General features: G+C 46.3%; 1 protein-coding gene across 1 annotated transcript in view; it reads right to left on the reverse strand.

Annotated features, from left to right (window-relative positions):
- The window catches only part of UCK2 (uridine-cytidine kinase 2), a 76,109-nt gene extending 69,904 nt beyond the window's left edge, over positions 1–6,205 (reverse strand). Inside the window, exon 1 of the mRNA XM_058702154.1 lies at positions 5,827–6,205. Coding sequence (XP_058558137.1) covers positions 5,827–5,925 — 99 coding nt within the window. The 5' untranslated portion in view covers positions 5,926–6,205. The remainder of the gene's footprint in view (positions 1–5,826) is intronic.
- Between the last annotated feature and the right edge of the window lie 16,239 nt (positions 6,206–22,444).

The raw sequence follows: 22,444 nt of genomic DNA on the forward strand, positions 1-22,444 counted from the left end.
TGGGGCGGCAGAACGCACACAGTGCCAGCTCTGAGAAAGCCAGTGGGACCAACCCAGTCCCCGGAATTCTGGGAGAACCTAACGGAAGGAGGGTGCGGAGTGAGCGGCCCGGCGGGAGGGACACGGCCGCTGAAGGGTCCAGGAACAGGGTGATGGAATCAAGGGGATGCAGGCCCACGGCACGTTCCAGATGCTCCAAAAGCAGATGAGTCATGGTCGAGCTAAGGGGAGGTGACAGCCCAGACCTCTGAGGGCACTGCCGTTTGCCCTCTTGGTCTGTGTTACTCATACACAGTCAGACCAACCTCCTTGCTGCTTATGAAGATAGCTCAGAACAGACATGGATCTAGGAAAGGGAAAATCCGGACTCCGATCCAAGCTGTATCCCTTACTAGCCACCGTCAGTCAAGTCAAAAACTCTCCTAACCTCATGTCTTCCATTGTTACGCATCAACAGGGAAGACAAGCCGCCTGCCTGACTTCAAAGAGAGAGGGAATCGAATGCTTTACAGATGAACTGGCTTGGGCGGGGGCGGGGCACCAGGCTGGCTCCAACGGTGCAGCACTCGACCTCGGCTTGTAGGTTTCAGCCCCGCGTTCCGAGTAGACGTTACTTTAAGAAACGAATAAAATCTTAAAAAAACAAAACAAGAAAAAGAGAATCTGGCTTCGTAAAAGTGGTTTAAGCAACATTCAACTGTAAAATACTGATAGACCTTCTCTCACATGTCCTCACATCCCAACTTCTCAAAAGCACTTAATTCAGGGGCGGCTAGGTGGCTCAATCCATGGCGTGTCTGACCTCGGCTCAGGTCATGATCTCACCGTTCGCGAGTTCGAGCCCCACATCGGGCCCTCTGCTGTCCCCCTCTCTCTCTGCCCCTTCCCCCACTTACGTGAACGTGCTCTCTCTCAAAAACAAACAAACAACAAAAGAAGCACTTAATACGGTATTCTGCAAAATGACCTTCACTCAACAAATACTTATTTAGTGCATACTAAACAAATGCTAGGCTCTGGTTAAGCAATACCAATGCATTAGGGTTCAGGGGGCTTTTTTTAGAGTTTGGTCGTTACAACATGCATCACAGAGGTAAACGTGGTTTCAACTGTGGCTCCAAATCCTAATTCAAATAGTCTTATGAATCAAATAACAAAGGATAATTATAAGTCTTGGTCTGCCTAATGCGGCTCAATCAACACCTAACACCAAACAGCAGCACGGTATCAAACACTGACGGGGACGTGAAGGCCCAAATACTCGAGACACTCTCACAGAACTTCTAGTGCAGTGGGGGAGGCAGTCAACAAGCAGTCAACAAACAGCCAGGCGCCAAGGCAAAATGTCGGTAAGACTATGGAAGCACGGGAGACAAAAAAAAAAACAATTCTGATTAAGGAAATGAATAACAAAGTCCCCTGGAGGAAGTTATTTACAGAACTGAAGGCTTAAAAGGACTGGAGGCCATTCCAGAGAAGATCCTAAGCAAAAGTTTAAGTGAAAGAGGTTCCGTACGTGTGTCTGTCTGTGCACGTGGGTGGGGGAGAAGAGGGGAAAAAGAGACAGTCTGGGACCACATTAGGGGATCTGCACTAGGCTGAAATATTTGACCAGTAGTCTGGGCAACGGAGAGTGGTCCACGATTTCCAAAAAGGAGAGGGACATAATCAGAGCTATAGGCAAAGAAGCCCACTCTGATGGCGGCCATTGAGAAGCGACTTTAATTGGCCAAGGAAGAAACCACCGAAAAAAGACAGAACGGCATCTACGGTCAGGGACATATATGTGGGCAGAGAAGTTGAGGCTTTTTTTTTTTTTTTCCCCTCTTCCTGTGTGACTTCTTGCTCACCTAGACCTGTCCTTTCGGAGGAAAGCAGGAGAATCTGGTTAACATAGGTCAGAATAACCTCCTCAACCCACCACAATTTTACCATGAGTCTTTAACAATGACTCACCATGTCAGCCTGGCAAAGCTTACTCGCAAGTTCTAATTCGTCGTCATTTATTTTTTTTAATTTTTTTTTTAACGTTTATTTATTTTTGAGACAGAGAGAGACAGAGCATGAATGGGGGAGGGTCAGAGAGAGAGGGAGACACAGAATCAGAAGCAGGCTCCAGGCTCTGAGCTGTCAGCACAGAGCCCGACGTGGGGCTCGTACTCATGGACCGTGAGATCATGACCTGAGCCGAAGTCGGACGCTCAACCGACCAAGCCACCCAGGCGCCCCTCGTCGTCATTTATAAAACAAACTAAAAAATGTGATAGATGGAGCTGCAATCACTTTTTTTTTTTTTTTTTTTTGCCTTGTACAACCAAAATAACTTAGTCTGAGATGCAATTTTTGTACTTAGGGCGGCCACAACAGAGACAAATCTGAGCCCTCAAGAGAAGCTGAACAGGGAGTTGATTTTTCTTATAAAGGAGGAGTGCAGGAGGGGGGAACAACCAAGATCTACAGGGCTGGGCCAAGAGTACAGAGCAATCTGCATTTCCATTTCCCTTTGGGTCAAGTACGTCTGAAACCAGTTCAAGGCCATTTCCCCACAGCCCTTTTCCAAGGCGAAGGCTGTAAACATGTGTTTTCCACCCTCCCCCCCCCCCCCACCTTAGTCTTACTCTTCGTCCTCAGTCAATTCTTCCTTAACAAGGCAACAGCGGGGATCAACCAGCATCAGTCCAGAACTGGGTCCGCCGCTAAGTACATCACATGGATACATTTTTCTATTCTAGAAGTGATGAGACTAAGTGTTGGACTCCAGGGACTGGACTCTGAGGTTCCTCCTGGCTCTAAACTGTCAGTTTTGATGATGTTCTGAGACCCTTTGCCTTGCCCAAATCCTTTTAACAGACACATAATAAATACCCGAGGAAGCGGAGGACCAATCTTGCTTCCAGATCCTCGTGCACAACTATGTTCAGATTTCAGATTTCAGACTTCCAAAGGGGGTCCAGCCTGTTGGTGCTGCACATCGTCTAAAAAATACTTTGGGGCGCCTGGGTGGCGCAGTCGGTTGAGCGTCCGACTTCAGCCAGGTCACGATCTTGCGGTCCGTGAGTTCAAGCCCCGCGTCAGGCTCTGGGCTGATGGCTCGGAGCCTGGAGCCTGTTTCCGATTCTGTGTCTCCCTCTCTCTCTGCCCCTCCCCCGTTCATGCTCTGTCTCTCTCTGTCCCAAAAATAAATTAAAAACGTTGAAAAAAAAAATTAAAAAAAAAAAATACTTTGAATTTCTTTCAGGAAAGGCACTAAGGCCTGGAATAAGAGAATCAAGATATAATCACAGCAAATGAACTACTACATGGAATTACAGAAGTTCAGTGCTCCCTTGGGCTTTTTATTTTTTATTTTTTATTTTTTTTAATTTTTTTTTCAACGTTTTTTATTTATTTTTGGGACAGAGAGAGACAGAGCATGAGCGGGGGAGGGTCAGAGAGAGAGGGAGACACAGATCAGAAACAGGCTCCGAGCCATCAGCCCAGAGCCCGACGCGGGGCTCGAACTCACAGGCCGCAAGATCGTGACCTGGCTGAAGTCGGACGCTTAACCGACTGCGCCACCCAGGCGCCCCTCCCTTGGGCTTTTTAAAATAACAGGGGTGCCTGGGTGGCTCAGTGGTTAAGTTAAGCATCCGACTTCGACTCAGGTCATGATCTCGCGGTTTGTGAGTTCGAGCCCCATGGGCTCTGTGCTGACAGCTCGGAGCCTGGAGCCTGCTTCGGGTTCTGTGTCCCCCTCTCTCTCTCTGCCCCTCCCCTGCTCATGCTCTGTCTCTTTTTGTCTCTCAATAATAAATGGGTGTTTAAAAAAATCTTTAAATAACAAAACAAGGATATAATATTCTTAAACAATGACACAGTATTTATTAATGCCCAAAATGTACAATATGCTTTACACTGTTTCCTTTTTTTTCCCTTCCAGTGTGACTTCTTGTTCTCTCTAGACCTGTCCTTTCAGAGGAAATACAAGAACCTGGTTTTGAAAAGACTCCTTCTTCAGAGTTACTATAATCTTCCTCCTCCATGAGAACCCCAGGAGCAGGGCTCACTACTCGTTCCCATTGGACACATTACAGAAGTAACACGACTTACACGGAGTATCAACTGAGACCAGGTGATGACCAATGAACCCAAAAATAAGGAGAATGGAGTTATTTCACCGCACAGGGTCTGCTTCCATGTCTGGAGTGACTATATCATTTAGATGATTACCAAGGACATGGTTTCTAAATGCGACACTCATCTGCCAGTTTAAGTCTCCCTCCTCCCAGGAGGACTGAACCTCAGGTTAACGATTGGGGCGAGCTACGTGCCAGACATGTGCTATAGGAAGGAGCGCTGGGAATACCGCCATCAACAACAAAAAGGCCCCATGCAACAGTCGTAGGCTACACAAAAGAGGGGGGGGGGGCAAGAATAATCCTAAAAGAACAGGGAAACCTTCCTGAAAGTGCTGGCCTCTACCTTTGCTTCTAAGAACCAGCAACAGCGCTGGCAGAGAACATTTAGCAGCCTGAAAACGCATTCGGCCGGGGAGGGGCAAATGCCACATCAACTTTGGGGACCTAAAAGCTGCCAGATTCCTCGCCCTGGGAGCGAGAGACAAGATGAACTCCATAAAGAAGTTTCCCAGCGCCAGCTGCCGGGTCTGGGCCCCCGCGGGGACCCGGAGGGGAAAACGTGGAGCCAAAATGGAGGAGGGGCTCGGGAGGAGTCGGCTGGGGCGCGAGAGCCTCGTGGCTCGCTCCTCATGGCGCCAACCAGCCTCCCCGCTCCGCTCTCCCCGGCCCTGGGAGGCAGCATCCCACCTCGCCAAACGCGGCGCGCACAGCCCACGGCTCGCAGGCTCGCCAGGAGGAGCCCATGCTCCCAATGCAATGGGGAGCTTGCTAAACGCCGAGGAAACAAGTACACACATCTTAAATGCAGTAAAGGGGAGCGAAGAAAGAAACATCTGCGAGGTCCCCACCCTTCTCCACCTGCAGGAAAGGCCCGGGGTAAAGCTAAAAAAGCATTTCCCTCGTTTTTTCTTGCTTGGCTGATAAAACAAAGACGGGCTCCTGAGGGGGGTCGGACGTCCCTAGGACTGACCCCTTTCCGTGCACCCACGACGCTAAAGCCCCTGCAACCGAGGAGCACGCACGGAGCCAGAACAACTTTCTCATTGAAACCGGCCACGTTTCTGCTCATAGCCCTACGGAAGCCCGTATTGTCATTTGGTCCATGTCACCGCACCTAGCTGGCGCTCAGGGTTTCCCCCCCAAGAAACCCCCGCAGTCCCCAGCCCGACACGAGCTCCCTTCCCCGGGACGCCGCCTCGCGCGTTCCCGCAGCCCTCCAGGTCGGGCTTCCCGGCTCGCCCCGCCCCCGCGGCCCGCGCTGCGCCGCGGGGCGAGTTCCCCCACCCCACCCCCCACCCAGGCGGGGCTTGGGGGAGGGGGCGCGTCGGGGGCTCCCCGGCGACCCCGCTTGAAGCCCTCTCCCCCCGCCCCCACCGTCGGACTCGCAAAACAATAAGCATCCGCTTTCTCTGCCCGTTCCCCCTAGGAGCCCGGCCACGAGTTACCGCAGCGGAGAAAAAGAGCGAGCGGGCGCGCGCCAGCCCCGCGACCCGTGGCCGGCGTACCCCGGGGGACCGCGATGACCGGAATCCCCGCCCGCAGTCCGCGCAGAGGCGGGGGTGGGGGAGACACTGGGCGCTGGAGCGCGGCCAGGAGCGGAGGCGCGCGGGCCACGCGGTGGCTGCAGCAACTGACACGGCCCGCGGCCGCGCCACATGCGCCGCCGCCCGGCCCGGGCCCGGGAGCGCGGCGCCGCGACCCCCCGTACCTTGCCGCTGGCCGTGCCCCCGCTGACGCCGATCAGGAAGGGCTCGCCGCCGTTGGGCTGCTGGTGGTTCTGCAGGGTCTGCTCGCTGTCCCCGGCCATGGCTGGCGCCGCCCCTCCTCCCGCTGCTGCCGACGGACGCACGCTCTCCGCCCGCGCCCGCGTCGGGCTCCCCCGCTCCCCGCAGCCGCGGCTGGGGCGCTGCCCGGGTCCCTGCGAGCCGCGCGGAGCTCGGCCGTGGGGCTGCCTTTCCCGGAGGCGCCGAGAGCCTGCCTCTGCCCGCAGCGGCCGGCTCGGTTTACAGCCCAGGCGGAGGTCAGCGTGATGCTGCTGCTCCAATCCGGGCGGGCAGCGCGCTGCTATTCGCCGAGGCGGAGGCGGCGAGGCGTCCAGCCCCAGCCTCCGCCCCTCCCGGGCCCCGCCGCCGCCGCCGCCGCCGCCGCCGCCCGAGGTCTCCCGGAGAGGTGTGAGGCCGGCCCTCCTCCCCCCGCCCCGCTGCCCGGTTAACCCTTTCCCCGACGACCTCCGGCGGACCGAGGGACAGGGCACACGCGCCCGGCGCTTTCATGGGGTGTGCTCCGTCTATTTCGAAGGGGGGCGAAGAGCTACAAGGGCAGATCGGGTAATGGGGGGACTGGCAACGCCCCGGGCTTGGGAAGCAAAATCCCAACGAGCACGGGAGGTTAAGAGGAAGCGAAGAGTGGGGACAAAACCGAAGAGACTCTTAAATATGGAGAACAAACGGAGGGTTACTGGAGGGGGTTGTGGGAGGGGGGATGGGCTACTTGGGGAAGGGGCATTAAGGACTCCACTCCTGAAATCCTTGTTGCACTCTATCCTAATTTGGAGGTAAATTTTAAAAATAAAATCAAATAAAAAGATGAAGCAAAGAGTTAATGTCGTTTGCCCATTATTCAGGCTAAAAACTTGTGTTTTCCCCAGATGAAAAAATTTCCCCCTCCCGTTTGCCAAAATATGTCAGCGGCTAGCTCTAAATATTTCCTCTCTTGGAAACACCATCCTCCTTAGTAAGAGACTCCCGAGAGTCCTTCTCCCCAGAGAAGGGTAATCGGACGGGGTTAAATGAAGGGCACCCTCCCTCCAAAATGCAAGGCCCTTTCAAACCAGTCTGAAATCACAAATACTGAGGTCCCTGCGGAGTTAGGATTTATGAAAACATTAGAATGGTGATGGATGTCATTTTGACCGGCTAATACTTTTCAGTGAGCTGGGTTTTCAGAGGTGGGCAATTAGTCACTTGATTAGAAAGGGAGTATTTTCTGGTGATTCACAGCCGCCCCCACCTTTGGAGGCAGATTTCTGCATTCACACCTAGTTCCATGAGCAGGTCACATAATCTCCCTGTGCCTCAGTGTTCTCATCTGTTACATGGGAATAATAATGACAACTCCACCCTGGGATTGTTGTACTCAGTGAATTGTTATATTTAAAGTTCTTAGAATAGCAGCTGGCACAGTCTAGGCCCCATGTAAGAGTTGGGAGAGGGCCCTACAAGGCTGAAGCCCTGAAAGGGAACTTTTGGTGGGGTGCAGCGGGAGAGAGGTAGGACTCCACCAGTAGCTTCCAGCCTCTGCCCTGTGAGCCTGTTACCGATGAGCTGATGGGCTCCCACAGTCCAAAAGACAGCTTAAGTCAATAGCATTCGTTTCAAACTTCATAAAGTACCTCAACTCCGGAATTACTTCGAGAAAATTTGCTAGAGAAAATTAAGCGTATTAGAAAGCACAAATGATCTTTTTTCGCTTTTGAAATATTCATGTCACCATCCAAAACCAAACTCCCGCAGACGCTCCCACAGGAGACTAACACGGAGGGAGTGGGCTACCTGGTAGGTAGAGGCAGGCCTTTGGGAGAGGTTGGCTGGAAGGAGCCTGCCTTACCACGTGGCTGTGGGGTGGGTGGGTTTTAGCTGATTCGGGAGTCGGCCTCGTGGCCCCAAAGGCTTTTCTCCACTAAGGAGGTCTCACAGTCTTCAAAGACTTTTGCAGAGTTCTTTATAGCCCAAGATGAAGCCCAATGGGACTTGGAAAACCTGATGGACCCAGAGCTAAGGGGATATTAGGTAACTAGGGAAAGAAGAGGGCGAAAGAATGTTGCATCCTCTATGAATGTTTCCCAAATCCCCACCTTCCTTATTTCATTGTTTGTTTCCGTTACTTTTGGGGGGCGGAGGGCAGACAGAGAAGGGAACAGAGGATCTGAAGCGGGCTCTGCACTGACAGCACAGAGCCCCATGCGGGGCTCGAACCCACAAACTGTGACCTCGTGACCTGAAACAAAGGCAGACGCTCCACCGACTGAGCCACCCAGGCACCGCCCCCGCCCACTTATTTCTATAGCCTTTTTCCCCATGATATTTCCTTATAAAAATTTCGACACATAGAGTTTAAATGTTTTAAACTCTGGGGCGCCTGGGTGGCTCAGTCCGTTGAGCGTCCGACTTCAGCTCAGGTCACGACCTCGCGGTTGGTGAGTTCGAGCCCCGCGTCGGGCTCTGTGCTGACAGCTCAGAGCCTGGAGCCTGCTTCAGATTCTGTGTCCCCCTCTCTCTCCACCCCACCCCTGCTTGTGCTCTGTCTGTCTCTGTCTTTCAGAAATGAATAAACATAAAAAATAAATCAATTAAATGTTTTAAACACTGACAGAACCACCATCTAGACTCCACCACGAACATTGTACTACAGGTGCTCTATCACACTAGCCATGTGCCCATCCCTCTAGCCAGCACATTTTTATTGTTGCACTTGGGTTGCCTTTACCTTGTTAGTTTGAAGACACTTACTGCAAAATGATTTGTACATTTGTACATTGCTTTTTTTTTTTCCTTTTAATTGCTATATCCCTAGCACCTAAAACAGTTTCTGGCACCTGTAGGACCTTAATAAATATTTGTTGAATAAAGGAAGAAACACCATGTCTCATTTCTACATTCCCAAGGCCCACTGGGCAGAATGACAAGCAGGTAAGAAGCATTTGATACTTGTTGAATGTATTGAATCAACAAATGAAGAATGAGGAAGAGGTAAAAATACCAAGGAGTAAACTTCTCTCCCACCATTTGGAATGAAAGGTGGTGTTCCCTAGATGGTATTTCCACGGTTCCTAGTCTTATTTCCAAATTTTTTCTTTTCCTGGCATTCCAAGCAACTGTCTACATGTAGCCTTGTATGTGCATCTATTAACTAGTCCAACCAACTCATTAATTGAGCTAATTCATTACACTTATCTGCACCTTGTCTAAAGGTTTTATTTTGGGGGAGGGGGGCGCCTGGGTGGCTCAGTTGGTTAAGCATCCCACTCTTGATTTCAGCTCAGGCCATGATCTCACAGTTCATGAGTTCAAGCCCCTCATGGGGTGTTGCACTGACAGTGTAGAGCCTATTTGGGATTCTCTCTTCCCCTCTCTGCTGCTCCCCTGCTCATGGGGAAAAAAAAGAGAGAGAGAGAGAGAGATTTCATTTTTTTATGTGATTTCTACCTTCGACATGGGACTCGAACACACAACCCTAAGAGCAAAAGCCACATGCTATACCAAACCGGCCAGGCGCCCCTCCTGTACCTTGTTTCATAATTTGACTTCCGTGCATAAGTGCTCTGAAGAAAAAACAGAAGCTGTCTATATAAAGGTAAGGCCTAATTAGCAAGGACATCCAGCTGCGCTCTGCTCTCCCATTTTCACTCCCTTCATTCCCTAGGGCTGCCTTACCTCCACGTAAGGAAGTCACCCAAGTCCATTTACATTAAGAGTATTCTCAGCACCGGTGACCTCGACAAGGACTTTGTATCTCTGCTCTCTATAAAGCAAGGCAGGCTGTCCGTGCCATTCCCCGTGCTGTGTCATCCTCCCTCAGGGGCCTGGTCACCAAATCCCACAGCTAGGGATGTTCAAATGATGTTTGAGTCTACTGTAGCAATTCCACTGCAGATTCTGAGCTAAGTGATTTCCAACCTTCCTCCTTCCCCTCCCACTAAAGGAAAAAAAAAAATGTCAACAGACTTTAGCTTGTCTCTGAAACATTTTGGTGGCCCGTATGGGCCTTTTATCATTAGCAATTGCTTGGACAGATCATAAGCACTGTTCTGAAATGCTGGCCAGATGATATTAAAGCTCCTTACGTCTAGCTCTATGATATTAATCACATTCTCAGATACTGTTGGCAGTGTGTTATACAGCATAGTCTCAAACCCCAGCATCCGCAGCATCAGGGAAGGCAAAAGCTTGGGCCCCGTCCCAGAAGTGAAGAATCCAGGGGTGCCCGGGTGGCTCAGTTGGTTAAGCGTCTGATTCTAGGTTTTGGCTCAGGTCATGATCTCACAACTGGGGAGTTCAAGACCCACATCAGGCTCTGTGCTGACAGTGTGGAGCCTGCTTGGGATTCTCTTACTCCCTCTCTCTCCTCCCCTCTCCACTCTCAAAAATAAATAAATAAACATTAAAAAAAAAAAAAAAGAATCCAAAACTCTGTGGGTGGAGCCCATTAATCTGTGTTTTTTTTTTTTTTTTTTTTTTTTTTTTTTTTTTTTTTTTTTTTTTTTTAAATTTTTTTTTTTTTAAATTTTTTTTTTTTTTTTTTTTTTTTTTTTTTTTTAACGTTTATTTTTTTTTTATTTTTGAGACAGAGAGAGACAGAGCATGAACGGGGGAGGGGCAGAGAGAGAGGGAGACACAGAATCAGAAGCAGGCTCCAGGCTCTGAGCCATCAGCCCAGAGCCCGACGCGGGGCTCGAACTCATGGACCATGAGATCGTGACCTGAGCTGAAGTCGGACGCTTAACCGACTGAGCCACCCAGGTGCCCCCCATTAATCTGTGTTTGATAAGCCCTCCAGGTATCTCCAGAGCCCACCCACCAAAGTTTGAGAATTACTCATCTGGGGAAAGAAGGCAATGGGCTCCAGTTGGAAAAGCAAGGTTTACATCCTTGCTTTGCTACTAGTTTGTAAGCTATGGCAAGTTACTTAACTCCTATGGACTTCAGGTTCTTCAACTGTTAAATGATACGTGGTTTGTAGGATGGTTGTGAAAATAAAGACTATGTGCCGGCATGTAGTAGTTGTTAAATAAATACCATTTCCCTCCCCTTCAATCACAGCTCTTATTACAGAAGTCCCACCACTCAGGGATTAGGAGTTCCAGAGATAAAAATTCCTAATCCCCCAGGTCCCTTTAAGGTAAAAATTAAAATATCTAGAACAGCCAAACGGACAGAGACAGAAAGGAGATTGGTGGTTGCCTACAGCTGGGGAGGTTAGAAAGCAAACAGGGAGTGGCTGCTGAAGGAGTACAGGATTCCTTCTTCTTTCTTTCTTCATTTTAAATAGGCTCCCGGCCCAAATGAGGCTTGAACTCAAGACCCTGAGATCGAGTCAAATGCCCTTACCAACAGAGCCACCCAGGCATCTCCAGGATTTCTTTTTAGATAAATGTTCTAAAATCGACTGTCTTGATGGCTGCACAGCTTTGAAAATCGTTAAGAACCACTGAACTGGTTCTTACCTTCGTGAATTGTATGCGGATTATATCTCAATAAAGCCACTTCAAAAACCAGGTTTCAACAAGCAGGCTAGGAGAAGAGAGAGATTTTTAGGAATTGGGGACAGAAATGGGCAAAGGCACAGAGAGACTGCGAATTAAGAAGAAGGTGTCAGAAGACTTTGTAACCTATAAAATGTTACATAAATGCAAATGTTGTTAATGTTGTTTAACTCAACATATTGACTTTTGTGCATACAGCTTTACCCCACAAAGACAGTTGTCACACCAGGGCTTTTATATTTCAGCTGGCCCAACTACAGAAATCCCATATGTCCTAAGAAGCCTTCTCAGACTTTGAAAAGATTAACATATAGATTTTCGCTCTATAGAGATTTTCTGATTTTCTCTCCTGTCCCCAACCAGGATATATTTTCCAGCATGATTGTATGAAAGTAAGACTGGGGTATAACCAGAAGTTTAGTCGTCTCTCCCAGAACTTACTGGCTCCCAATATGAGCAAGCTCCTGGCAACCTCATTTTGTTCACTCTCCGTGTTCTAAGCCTTTTTTTAAAAGTTTATTTATTTTGAGGGGGGAGGGGCAGAGAGAGAGAGATTGAGAGAGAGAGAGAGAGAGAGAGAGAGAGAGAATCCCAAGCAGGCTCCACACTGTCAGTGCAGAGCCTGACTCGGGGCTCCAACTCAGGAACCAGGAGATCATGACCCAAGCCAAAATCAAGAGTTGGATGCGTAACCGACTGAGCTGCCCAGGTGCCCCCTAAAACATTTAGCTTCATTTTGTTCACAGGGCTTTTCCCAGACCCGTGTCTGACCCTTCGCTTCTTTTCCTGTCTCCAGACTAAATTCTTGCTCTCCCACTTTTCTGCAATGACTTCCCTCACTTCCCCCAGTCAGCTCTGGGCCATCTTCTCTGCAAACAACCTACTCGTCCCCCCTCCTTCACTCCGGGGCTAATGCTCTTTCCATCACACCGTAACCGATGCACTGTAGTTGGTGATGTACAGGGGTGGGACTAGGGGTTGAGAGAGGAGACCTCTAGGGTGCAAGATGTAAGGGGGCTCCGACTGTCAGACGGAGCGAGTGCAAGTGTAGGGTGAGCCTTGAAAAGGAGCCCCTCCTTATGCGTTGACTCTAAGCGCCTTCCTTGCTTCATCCCCGTCCCAGCCCAGGTGACTGTCGAGAAGAGAAGCAAAGAATTGGTATAGCTGATGGCAACTGCCTCAGAGGAGTACCTACATTTAGTCTGGTGGCCCAGGATGGCAGGTTTGACTGTCCTTGAGATCCTGGGCTGAAGTGCCAACTGGAGGCCAAATGAGATTAGCAGGTCCAGCCAATTAGTCTTAGCTCAGGGTTCAAGTGGTATTTTTCTATAAGGTTATTTTGGTATGTCAAAGTGAACTTTCCCTGGGTCATTAGGAGAGAAAATTAGTTCAGTTCTGCTTTGTAATGAAATTACAGCTGTTCCTGGTGGGAAGGAGGCTTCGGGCTTAAAGGGAGGAAGGGCTAGTGTTTCAGAAATATTTTTAGTCACAGACTAAAAAAAACTAACAACAGCAATGGATTCCCCAGGAAGACACGTGCCCACACACGCACACAAGTAGAATCTTGAGTATAATTTACTCAGGCCCTACATAACCCCCGTTATCAGTCTGGTGGCCAGGAGACGAAGTCAGGGCGAGGGCAGCCTCAGAGGAGAGCATCTCAGAAGTGTTAGCTCTTCTTAGGGAATATGGGCCACCTCTGTGAGTACAGAGGGTACAGGGGTCCAGTGGCTACAAGGCAATCTCCTCAAAGGCATCCATCCAGATGTCCCTACCCGTGTTGCAGGATCCTCAGTTTTTACCGCCGAGGCTCTAACATTCCCAACCCTCCTGCCTCGGCTGACCAACGCAAACAATGACGGAACTCTGAGACTCTAACAATTGGTATTTCTGCCTGTTGCTGAAACGTGTCTGCCCTGCTTCTGCAAGAGATCAGGTCCTCTTTGGAAGCCACCAGAGGCCTCTGACTCTCACACAGAACCCCTGACTGCTTGCTAACAGTATCATTACGACGTAGTAGCAAGAAGCCAACTCCACTGTGTGCGGGCACTGGTCCCCCGTCTTTCTGAAAGGCCTGAAACATCGCACCTGCCACAGCCTTCGCCTCTCCAGGGACATTGTCCCAGGTCACCACCAGGGGAATCTTTACCTCACTTTAACCTCACTATGAAAAGAACCGAGCCACCACCTGGTGCCACGTCCCACTTCCCAGCGTCCTCCTCATCTGCTGGGCAGTAGATGAGCCAGTCCCCAATACCCCATCTGACCACCAATTTCGTGGACCACTTTTGATACCATTTGTGCTCATCTGGGCCCTCGACGAAGCACATGCCAGTAGGAGTAAATGTACAATCATTAGGGGAAATGGCTGCAGGAGGAAATAGGAAGAGGCCGGAAAAGCCTGAGAGAGAGGTCGTTTGGACTGCAGCACGGGCCTAAGCCTGAGTATGGGAGAGGTACAGAGACAAAGAATGTTGGGCAGAAGCATCCTAGACTACCATGCAGACGAAGAAAGGCTCAGCCAAGCTGTCGTGAGTCCTTAAGTCAAAGTTGTTAGCGATCAGAAGAACCTCATAACTTCTAGGAATGGACCTGCCTTCGTATTCCGGTGACACACAGCCACCGGCTGGGACTAGCCTGGGGGGAAGCGTGGCCGGGAGCAAATGCAACAACATATTTCAGGGCACATTAGCCAGCGTCGATTATGTTCTTTGTAGGTAGAGATCTTCGAGGACTTCTCCCGACCACCACATACCGAGAGCGAAGTATGGAAATATCCAACTTGAATTGTTGAATTATCTATTGGGGAATGAATTCAAAGATCCAGCCAGTTCTCAAGACTCCCCTGTCTTTTGCCTTTCCCTGGACTCCCAGGTCTCTGAGGTCCCCTCCACCCAAGAATGTGTGAGGAGCTCCTCCCAGCCATTGTGGGTGTCTCTCACTTCCAGGATCCCCCAGTTAGATTGCCGACTGCTTCGCCACGTGTTCTGAACCAGAACCTCTCATCCTCAAGCAAGAATCTCCCCTATCTGTGCCTCACTAAGTCCGCCACTCACTGCTGGCCAAGGGCATGGAGCTTTGCCCCCTGCACCAAATGGGCTCTGACACCTCTTGCAAAACCGAAAACTTCCCAATGAAATAAAACACAGTGAAATAAGATTCTGGGCTCTGACACTTTCACCAGTGAATTCTACCAAACATTCAAGGGAGAGTTAATACCAAGATTACACAGACTCTTCCAGACAGGAGAAAAAGGTGGAACACTGCACAACTCATTATTTTATGAGAGCAGCACAGCTTTACCACTAACATCTGGCAACGTATTACCAAAAAAATGGAAAATTAGGGGCCCCTGGGGGGCTCGGTCAGTTAAGCATCTGACTCTTGATTTTGCTCAGGTCATGATTTCATGGTCGTGAAACAGAGCACAGCATCAGGCTCTGTGCTGTTAGCACAGAGCCTGCTTGGGACTCTCTCTCTCCCTCTCTCTCTCTCTCTCTCTGCACCCCCCCCAATTTAAATAAATAAACTTTATTAGAAAAAAATTGGAAAATTAAGGGCCAGTGTCTCTGATGAGCACATGTATAAATCCTGAACACAATTTAACAAACCCAAACCTAGTACTATATCACAGCCCGTCTTATTTATTTAAAAAAGAAAAACGAACTAAAATTAAGGTAATATTTGAAAAATCTATACTTTAAATAATGTAGATCTGGCTCAAAAACAATGATTGTATCTTTAGATATGGATAAATCTTGCGATGAAAAGAACTGTTTCTTGAACACTCCAAAGCAGTTTCCCAAAACGTAGGCCTTGAAACTTTGGTTTGGGGAGGGGAAAAAAAAGATACTGGGAGTGAACAAGTTTGGAAAAACCTGTGCACTGCTCTGCTCCCCTTTCACTTCCTGGAGAGAGTCACGGTGTCCCTGAGTGCTTTCAACACCCTGAAAAATACTGCAATTAAGAAACATGTTTGTTTGTTTAAACCTGTGTTTTACCAAAGTTACCAAACCACAGAATCCTTTTTTCTCATTTGCCTATTAGCAAGGGGCAGAGCCGATGTTCTGTGGAGTTCACCCTAAGAAATGCTTCTCTAGGGGCACCTGGGTGGCCCAGTTGTTTAAGGGTCCAACTCTTGGTTTTAGCTCAGGTCATGATCTCATGGTTCCTGGGCTTGAGCCCCGTGTTGGGCTCTGCACTGACAGCGAGGAGCCTGCTTGGGATTTTTTTCTCCCTCTCTTGACCCCTCCTCAGCTGGTTCTCTCTCTCTTTCAAAAAAATAAAAAAGTAAACATAAAAAAAAATGCTTCTCTATAGCGACTGAGTGTCAAAACAACAAATCATCTTACAAGGAATTAAACAGTATCCTGCTACCTTGGAGGAGGTCCTAAGAGACCTATTTACATGGAGAATAATATTTATTGACTTTAGCTTTATATTAGATAGATGTCTCATGTACAATATTCAGCTAGTAATAATTTATTATAATTGTTCTCTGGCTTAAAAAGTTGTAGATATTTAGTATAAAAAACAATGAGGGAATTTTTTTTTAATGTAACGTTTATTTTATTTAGTTTTTATGTTTAAAACTTCTTAATGTTTTTTTATTCATTTTTGAGAGACAGAGAGTGAGCCGGGGGAGGGGCAGACGGAGAGGGAGACACAGAATCCGAAGCAGGCTCCAGGCTCTGAGCTGTCAGCACAGAGCCCGACGCAGGGTATGAACCCACGGACCACGAGATCATGGCCTGAGCTGAAGTCAGACACTCAACCAACTGAGCTACCCAGGCACCCCTATTTTATTTTTGAGAGACAGAGAGAGAGCACGAGCGGGAGAAGGGCAGAGAGAGGGAGACACAGAATGTGAAGCAGGCTCCTGGCTCTGAGCTGTCAGCACAGAGCCTGACGCAGGGCTCGAATCCAAGAACCGTGAGATCATGACCTGAGCTGAAGTTGGACGTTGAACCGACTGAGCCACTCAGGTGCCCCTAAGAAATTTTTTATGCAGAATGTGAACATCCTCTCTAATCATCTCCCCAAGAGTTAATCATAATTATGATTATTATTTCAGTTTTGTTATTTTTATTTTGTTATTATTTTATTTTATTTTATTTTGTTATTATTTCAGTTTTGAATATTCATATCCGCAAAGTTTTCTACAATAACTGCTCACTAGCAGAAAAGCTGGTCAGTTTTTGTGAGCTACTGAAAAACATACCTATTAATATTGCAAAAACACTTAAGCATTCAAATAAATATGAGAGCTTTGAAAAATATGTGGGAAAGGAGAATATTTTTCTTTCATGTTTACTTATTTTAGAGAGAGAGAGAGAGAGCAAGGGAGGGGCAGAGAGACAGGGACAGAGGATCTGAAGCAGGCTCTGCACCGACAGCAGAGAGCCCGACATAAGGCTCAAAGTCACAAATCGTGAGATCATGATCGGAGCCAAAGTTGGACGCCTAACCGACTGACTGCACCACCCAGGCGTCCCTGGCAGAGAGGAGCATGTTGAAAGTTAAACACAAAAGGGAAGATTAAAGAAGTAAACTCTCAAGAAAAGAAGGCAGAAGATTGAAATCTGCTAACTTCCCAAGAAATAGGACACAACAAGATGTGAAACAAAGGGAACATTTATATGTTTATTTTAGGGTACTCCAAATATTTATCTTTTGAATATAATATTTGACAATATCATAAAAAGCAGCTTCCACTATGGCTACTATAAATCAAGACGTACTTCCATAGGAAACAATGCACAGGCCCCAAAGAGAAAATGAGTAAAAGACATCGGTAGCTGATAGGCATAACTGAAAGGGTGGTATCTCTCATCCATAACCAGCCAGGACTTGGAATCCAGATAACTGTCACCCTGTGACCCGAAGTACCACTACCTGTCACCAGAGAAGACTATAATGAGGCATTCATTTTCCCCTCTCCGTTGGGGTTTTTAGGGATTAAGTGGGCTTTGAAATGACAAGAAAAGGAGTTTTGTAAATAAAACCGCATGAATGAGCATACCAGATCAGACTCATGGATCCTTTAATGCAGGACAGGACATCTGGCAATAGCATCCATGGCTATTTTGTGGAAGGATCTCCTTTTCCTCTGCGTTCCCAATTAAAAGTTTCAGGTGCAGTGCTGATAATCGTATTTCCTTTTAACAGCTCAGTGTGAAGCATCATAATGTTTTCATCTTGTTCTCAATCCTTCTGTGAGATCACTTGCACCTCCTCCCGCGGACCTTTCTCTGGCTTTGCTGTATTTTTCCTGTGGAATGGACACAGAACTACGTGTAGTATTCCAGATGTGAAATCTCACTTTGTTTCATTTACAATGCCGTTCTTAATGACCCCCGATTTCTGCTCTTTGGGGCTGAAGAAGGAATCTGAACCAGAATGTTTGAAGAACAAGATGATTGTCTCTCTATTCTTCCTTTCCTAGACTTAGGTGATAGTCAATCCTTCTTTTAAGTTTGATGGAGAGAAAACTAGACCAGTAAGTCAGGAGACCTAGCTCATGGTCTGGAATTATCAATAAGGAACTCGGTGACTCTATAATTCATTTAAATTGTATGAACTTCAATTTATTCATCTATTAAATGAAGGGATTGACTTCAAGATGTTCTGAGTTCTCTTGCAGCTTTGCATTCATATAACTGAGACATTGTAGCCTGTGTGGCACTTTCTCTCCATTCTTATTCCTCACGAGGACTTTTAGTAGTATATTCCTACCTTGGCATTTCACTTACTGGAATTGGTTAGTGTCAACCATAAACATGAATGTTTCACCTTAAATGTAAATGCACTTCAAATGTAACATGCACTTCAAACCTTCAATGTGTAAGGAACCACCCCCACTGTGCATTTTAAAGCTTCTGCTCTTTATGTCCTAGCTCTAAATTGGAACTGAATCCATTCATTCATTTATACGTTCCTTTATTAAATATTGACTTCCGGGGCACCTGGGTGGCTTGGCTGGTGAGGCGTCTGACTCTTGACTTCAGCTCTGGTCATAATCCCAGTGTCATGGGGTCGAGTCCCATATGGGGCTCTGCCACCGGGCATGGAGTCCACTTGAGATTCTGTCTCTCTCACTCTTAAATTAAAAAAAAAATCTATATCTATCGATCTATATATATATATATAACTATATATATAACTATATATATAACTATATATATATAGTTCCTATTATTTGCCAGTAAGACAGACGTCATTCCTACTTTTACTGCACTTACAATCAAGAAAGAAAAGAGAAACAGGTTCTCGAATAGGTCATGACAAAAAACGTGAAGCTAGGGAAATCATTAAGGAATATATAGCAGAGACGTCTGTCTAACCAAGTTCCAGAGCAACTTCAAATTTTTATTTATTTATTTATTTTTAAATTTTTAACGTTTGTTTACTATTGAAAAACAGAGAGAGGCAGAGCATGAGCGGGGGGCGGGCAGGGAGAAGGGAAGACACAGAATCCAAAGCAGGATCTAGGCTCTGAGCTGTCAGCACAGAGCCCGATGTGGGGCGTGAACTCTGGAACTGTGAGATCATGACCTTAGCCAAAGTCAGACGCTTCACCGATGGAGCCACCCAGGCGCCCCAGCAACTTCAAGTTTTTAAAATAACCTTTGGCAGGGCACCTGGGTGGCTCCGTCAGTTAAGCATCTGACTCCCGATTTCGGCTCAGGTCATGATCTTACGGTTCATGAAATAGAGCCCTGCTGTGGGCTCCTCGCTGACGGCACAGAGTCTGCTTGGGAGTCTCTCTCTCCCTCTCTCTGTGCCCCTCCCCCACCACGTGCCTGAGGGCACTCTCTCTCTCTCAAAATAAACAAACTTAAAAAAAAAAAAAAAAACCTTTGGCTCCACTATTTGAAACTGAAAATTTAAATAAATTACACTTGTAGTTCCATTTAAGATAATGTAATTTAAGTAATAACATTTATAAATTTTCTTTTCCCTAAAAAAGTAGCTACATTCCAGTATCCCTATATCAAGAATACCTTCTAACCCAGGAGAAGAGTTTCCAAATGGCTTTATATTTCCTCGTAGCTGGAAACCACTTCCTTCCTTTTATATGGTAGGTAGTAAACAACAAAGCATTTTTCTCCAAATGCAAAAGTGGCCTGACATAGGTAAAATGCATCAAATCCAATATAATTTATCTGTTGGTCACAGAAATGTTTCAGCTGTATTCTACATGGAATGTCCCACAAACCAATGTAATGTATTTGCTACAAAGGAACATAATTGGCCAGTACAGACAATGGTCTTTTGTCTATTTAAGAGGGCAAGGCTTCACTGTTGCTGTTATTGTCGAATACTTTTAAATCTTAAATGTAATGGCTTTGACTTTTTAGTATCTCCGTTACATAAGTAGTATAGAATTATAGACAAATTAGAAACTCTTAAGTGTGTAAAAAGAAAATAATCACCCTTAAAGTTTTAGTCAGAGATAACTACTATTAACAATTGAGCATATAACCTCTTGATGCTCCCCCCTTTCCATTCTTTTATTTAACATACTTCAACTGCACAGATTTGAAGTGATCATCACCCTTATTTTATAACACATTCTCATCACTGACCCTCTTTATTTGTTATTTATTTAATAAGCCAATAAACATCTACCACCCTTGCAAGACCTAGAATACTGATGACAAATCACAACTTATTGTCAATGTTCCAAATGTTTTCCTATGCATAATACATATATATTACTCTTTTTTTTTAAAGTACCTTTTTGGGGCACCTGGATGGCTCAGTTGGTTAAGAATCTGACTCTTGATTTCAGCACAGGCCATGATCTCACAGTTCATAAACTCGAGCTCTGCAGCAGGCGCTGTGCTGACAGCGTGGAGCCTGCTTGGGATTCTCTCTTTCCCTCTCTCTCTCTTTCTCTGTCCCTACTCTGTTTTTGCTCCCTCTCCCTCAGAATAAATAAACATTTATAAATAAATAAATAAATAAATGTCCTTTCTAGTCAAGATTTTATTAGCCAAGTCTCCATAGTTAAGAGATTGCACTAAACAGCAATGTTTGCTCTAACACATATTTACCAAAGAGCCAATATAGTCACATAATATACTGTGAACTTGCAGTGAAATCAATATGCATTTATATAATTTTAAACACTGAACAGTATTCCATTGCATTCATTTGTTATGATGTATTTAATTAGTCCTCTTTTTTAGCATTTAGATATTCTGCTTTTTTTCAATTTTTTAAATTGGGTCCCTGCGTGGCTCAGTTGGTTAAGCATCTGACTTTGGCTCAGGTCATGATCTCGTGGTTCTTGAGTTCGAGTCCTGTACCAGGTAAGCTCAAGCCCTGCTTCTCTCTCTCTCTCTCTCTCTCTCTCTCTCTCTCTGCCCCTTGTAAGATTCTCTGTCTCTCTCCCTGCCTCGCTCTCAAAAACAAAATAAAATTTTAAAATTTAAGGCTATGAAAACATCCTTAAAAATGCTTAATCGCCCAACTTCTGATTATTTCCTATTGTTGGATCAAAGGGTATGCACGTCTTCAAGCCCTTTGATACATTATGATAAATTACTTTTAAAGTATTTTTTAATGGTTATTAATGTTTGAAAGAGAGAGAGAGAGGGAGAAGGGGAGAGGCAGAGAGAGAGGGAGACAGAGGATCTGAAGCAGGCTCTGTGGTATGTGGGTCTTGAACTAACAAACCAGGAGATCATGACTTGAGCTGAAGTTGGACACTTAACTGACTGAGCCACCCAGGCACCCCTATGATAAATTGCTTTTAAAGTTTAAACCCATTTAGGCTCCAATAGCAGAAGTTCCTGATGCCAGAAACCTCAGGCAGCTGGAAGTTGCTGGAGTGAATACAACAGGTTAGACCGAGGGTGGACAGAGCACTGGCAGAGTCTGTTACGCTTTACGAAGAGATTGCATATAGATCATTTAATTTGGGATATTTTGGCATACTTTTAGGTCGTATGTGCAAGAGTAACTGTATACCTTATGATGAATGGAGGTGTGCCTGGCTGGTTTAGTTGGTAGAGCGTGTGACTCTTGATATTGGGATTTTGAATTCGAGCCCCATGCTGGATGTAGACACTATTTAAAAATAAAATCTTTAGTGGCCCTGGGTGGCTCAGGTCGTTAAGCATCCAACTCTTGATTTCAGCTCAGGTCCTGATCTCACAGTTTGTGAGTTCGAGCCCCACATCAGGCTCTGTGCTGGTGGCATGGAATGGGGTTGGGATTCTTTCTCTCTCTCCCTCTCTCACTGCCCCTTCCCTGCTCATGCTGTCTCTCTCTCTCAAAATAAATAAGTAAACACAAAAGTAAAATAAAATAAAATAAAATAAAATAAAATAAAATAAAATCTTAAAACAAAACACTTAACTGACTGAGCTACCCAGGCGCCCCTTAAAATCTTAAAACAAAATAAAACATGATGAATGAAAAGTCACAGAAACAAAATTTAGTATGGCCAGAGGTGAAAAGTTCTCTCAGAAAAAAAACAAATTATATGATAAAGACTGTGGAAATCAATTAGAAAAACAATAACTGTTAAATCCCCTCCAATTTTTATGTATCTGTGACCTTTAGGCCAACTTGAAATGTGCAATATATAAGCCTACAGGTAGATGAAGACAAAGAAAATACTTTTAAACTCTTACAGGATTGTATATTTGCATATTTAAGGACTTTTCTAACCTGAATTAGTAATATTCTAACATCATTCCAGTCCTTCCATTTACCCATTATTTTAGGTTTCAAAAATGGTAACAACTTTGTAAAATAAAATTTATATCTATATATCTATATTTATATAAAATAGGTAATATAAACACAAGGTAAACAAAATTAAGCAATTTGAGGGGCGCCTGGGAGGCTCAGTCGGTTAACCAACCGACGTTGGCTCAGGTCACGATCTCATGGTTGGTGAGTTCGAGCCTCACATAGGGCTTTCTACTGTTGGCACAGAGCCTACTTCAGATCCTGTCTCTCTTTCTTTGCCCTTTCCCCACTTGTGTGCTCTTAATAAATAAACATTTTTTAAAAAGTAAGCAATTTGAAAGAGTATACAATAAAAAAG

Source organism: Neofelis nebulosa, chromosome 15, assembly GCF_028018385.1.
Source record: "Neofelis nebulosa isolate mNeoNeb1 chromosome 15, mNeoNeb1.pri, whole genome shotgun sequence".
Lineage (NCBI taxonomy): Eukaryota > Metazoa > Chordata > Mammalia > Carnivora > Felidae > Neofelis > Neofelis nebulosa.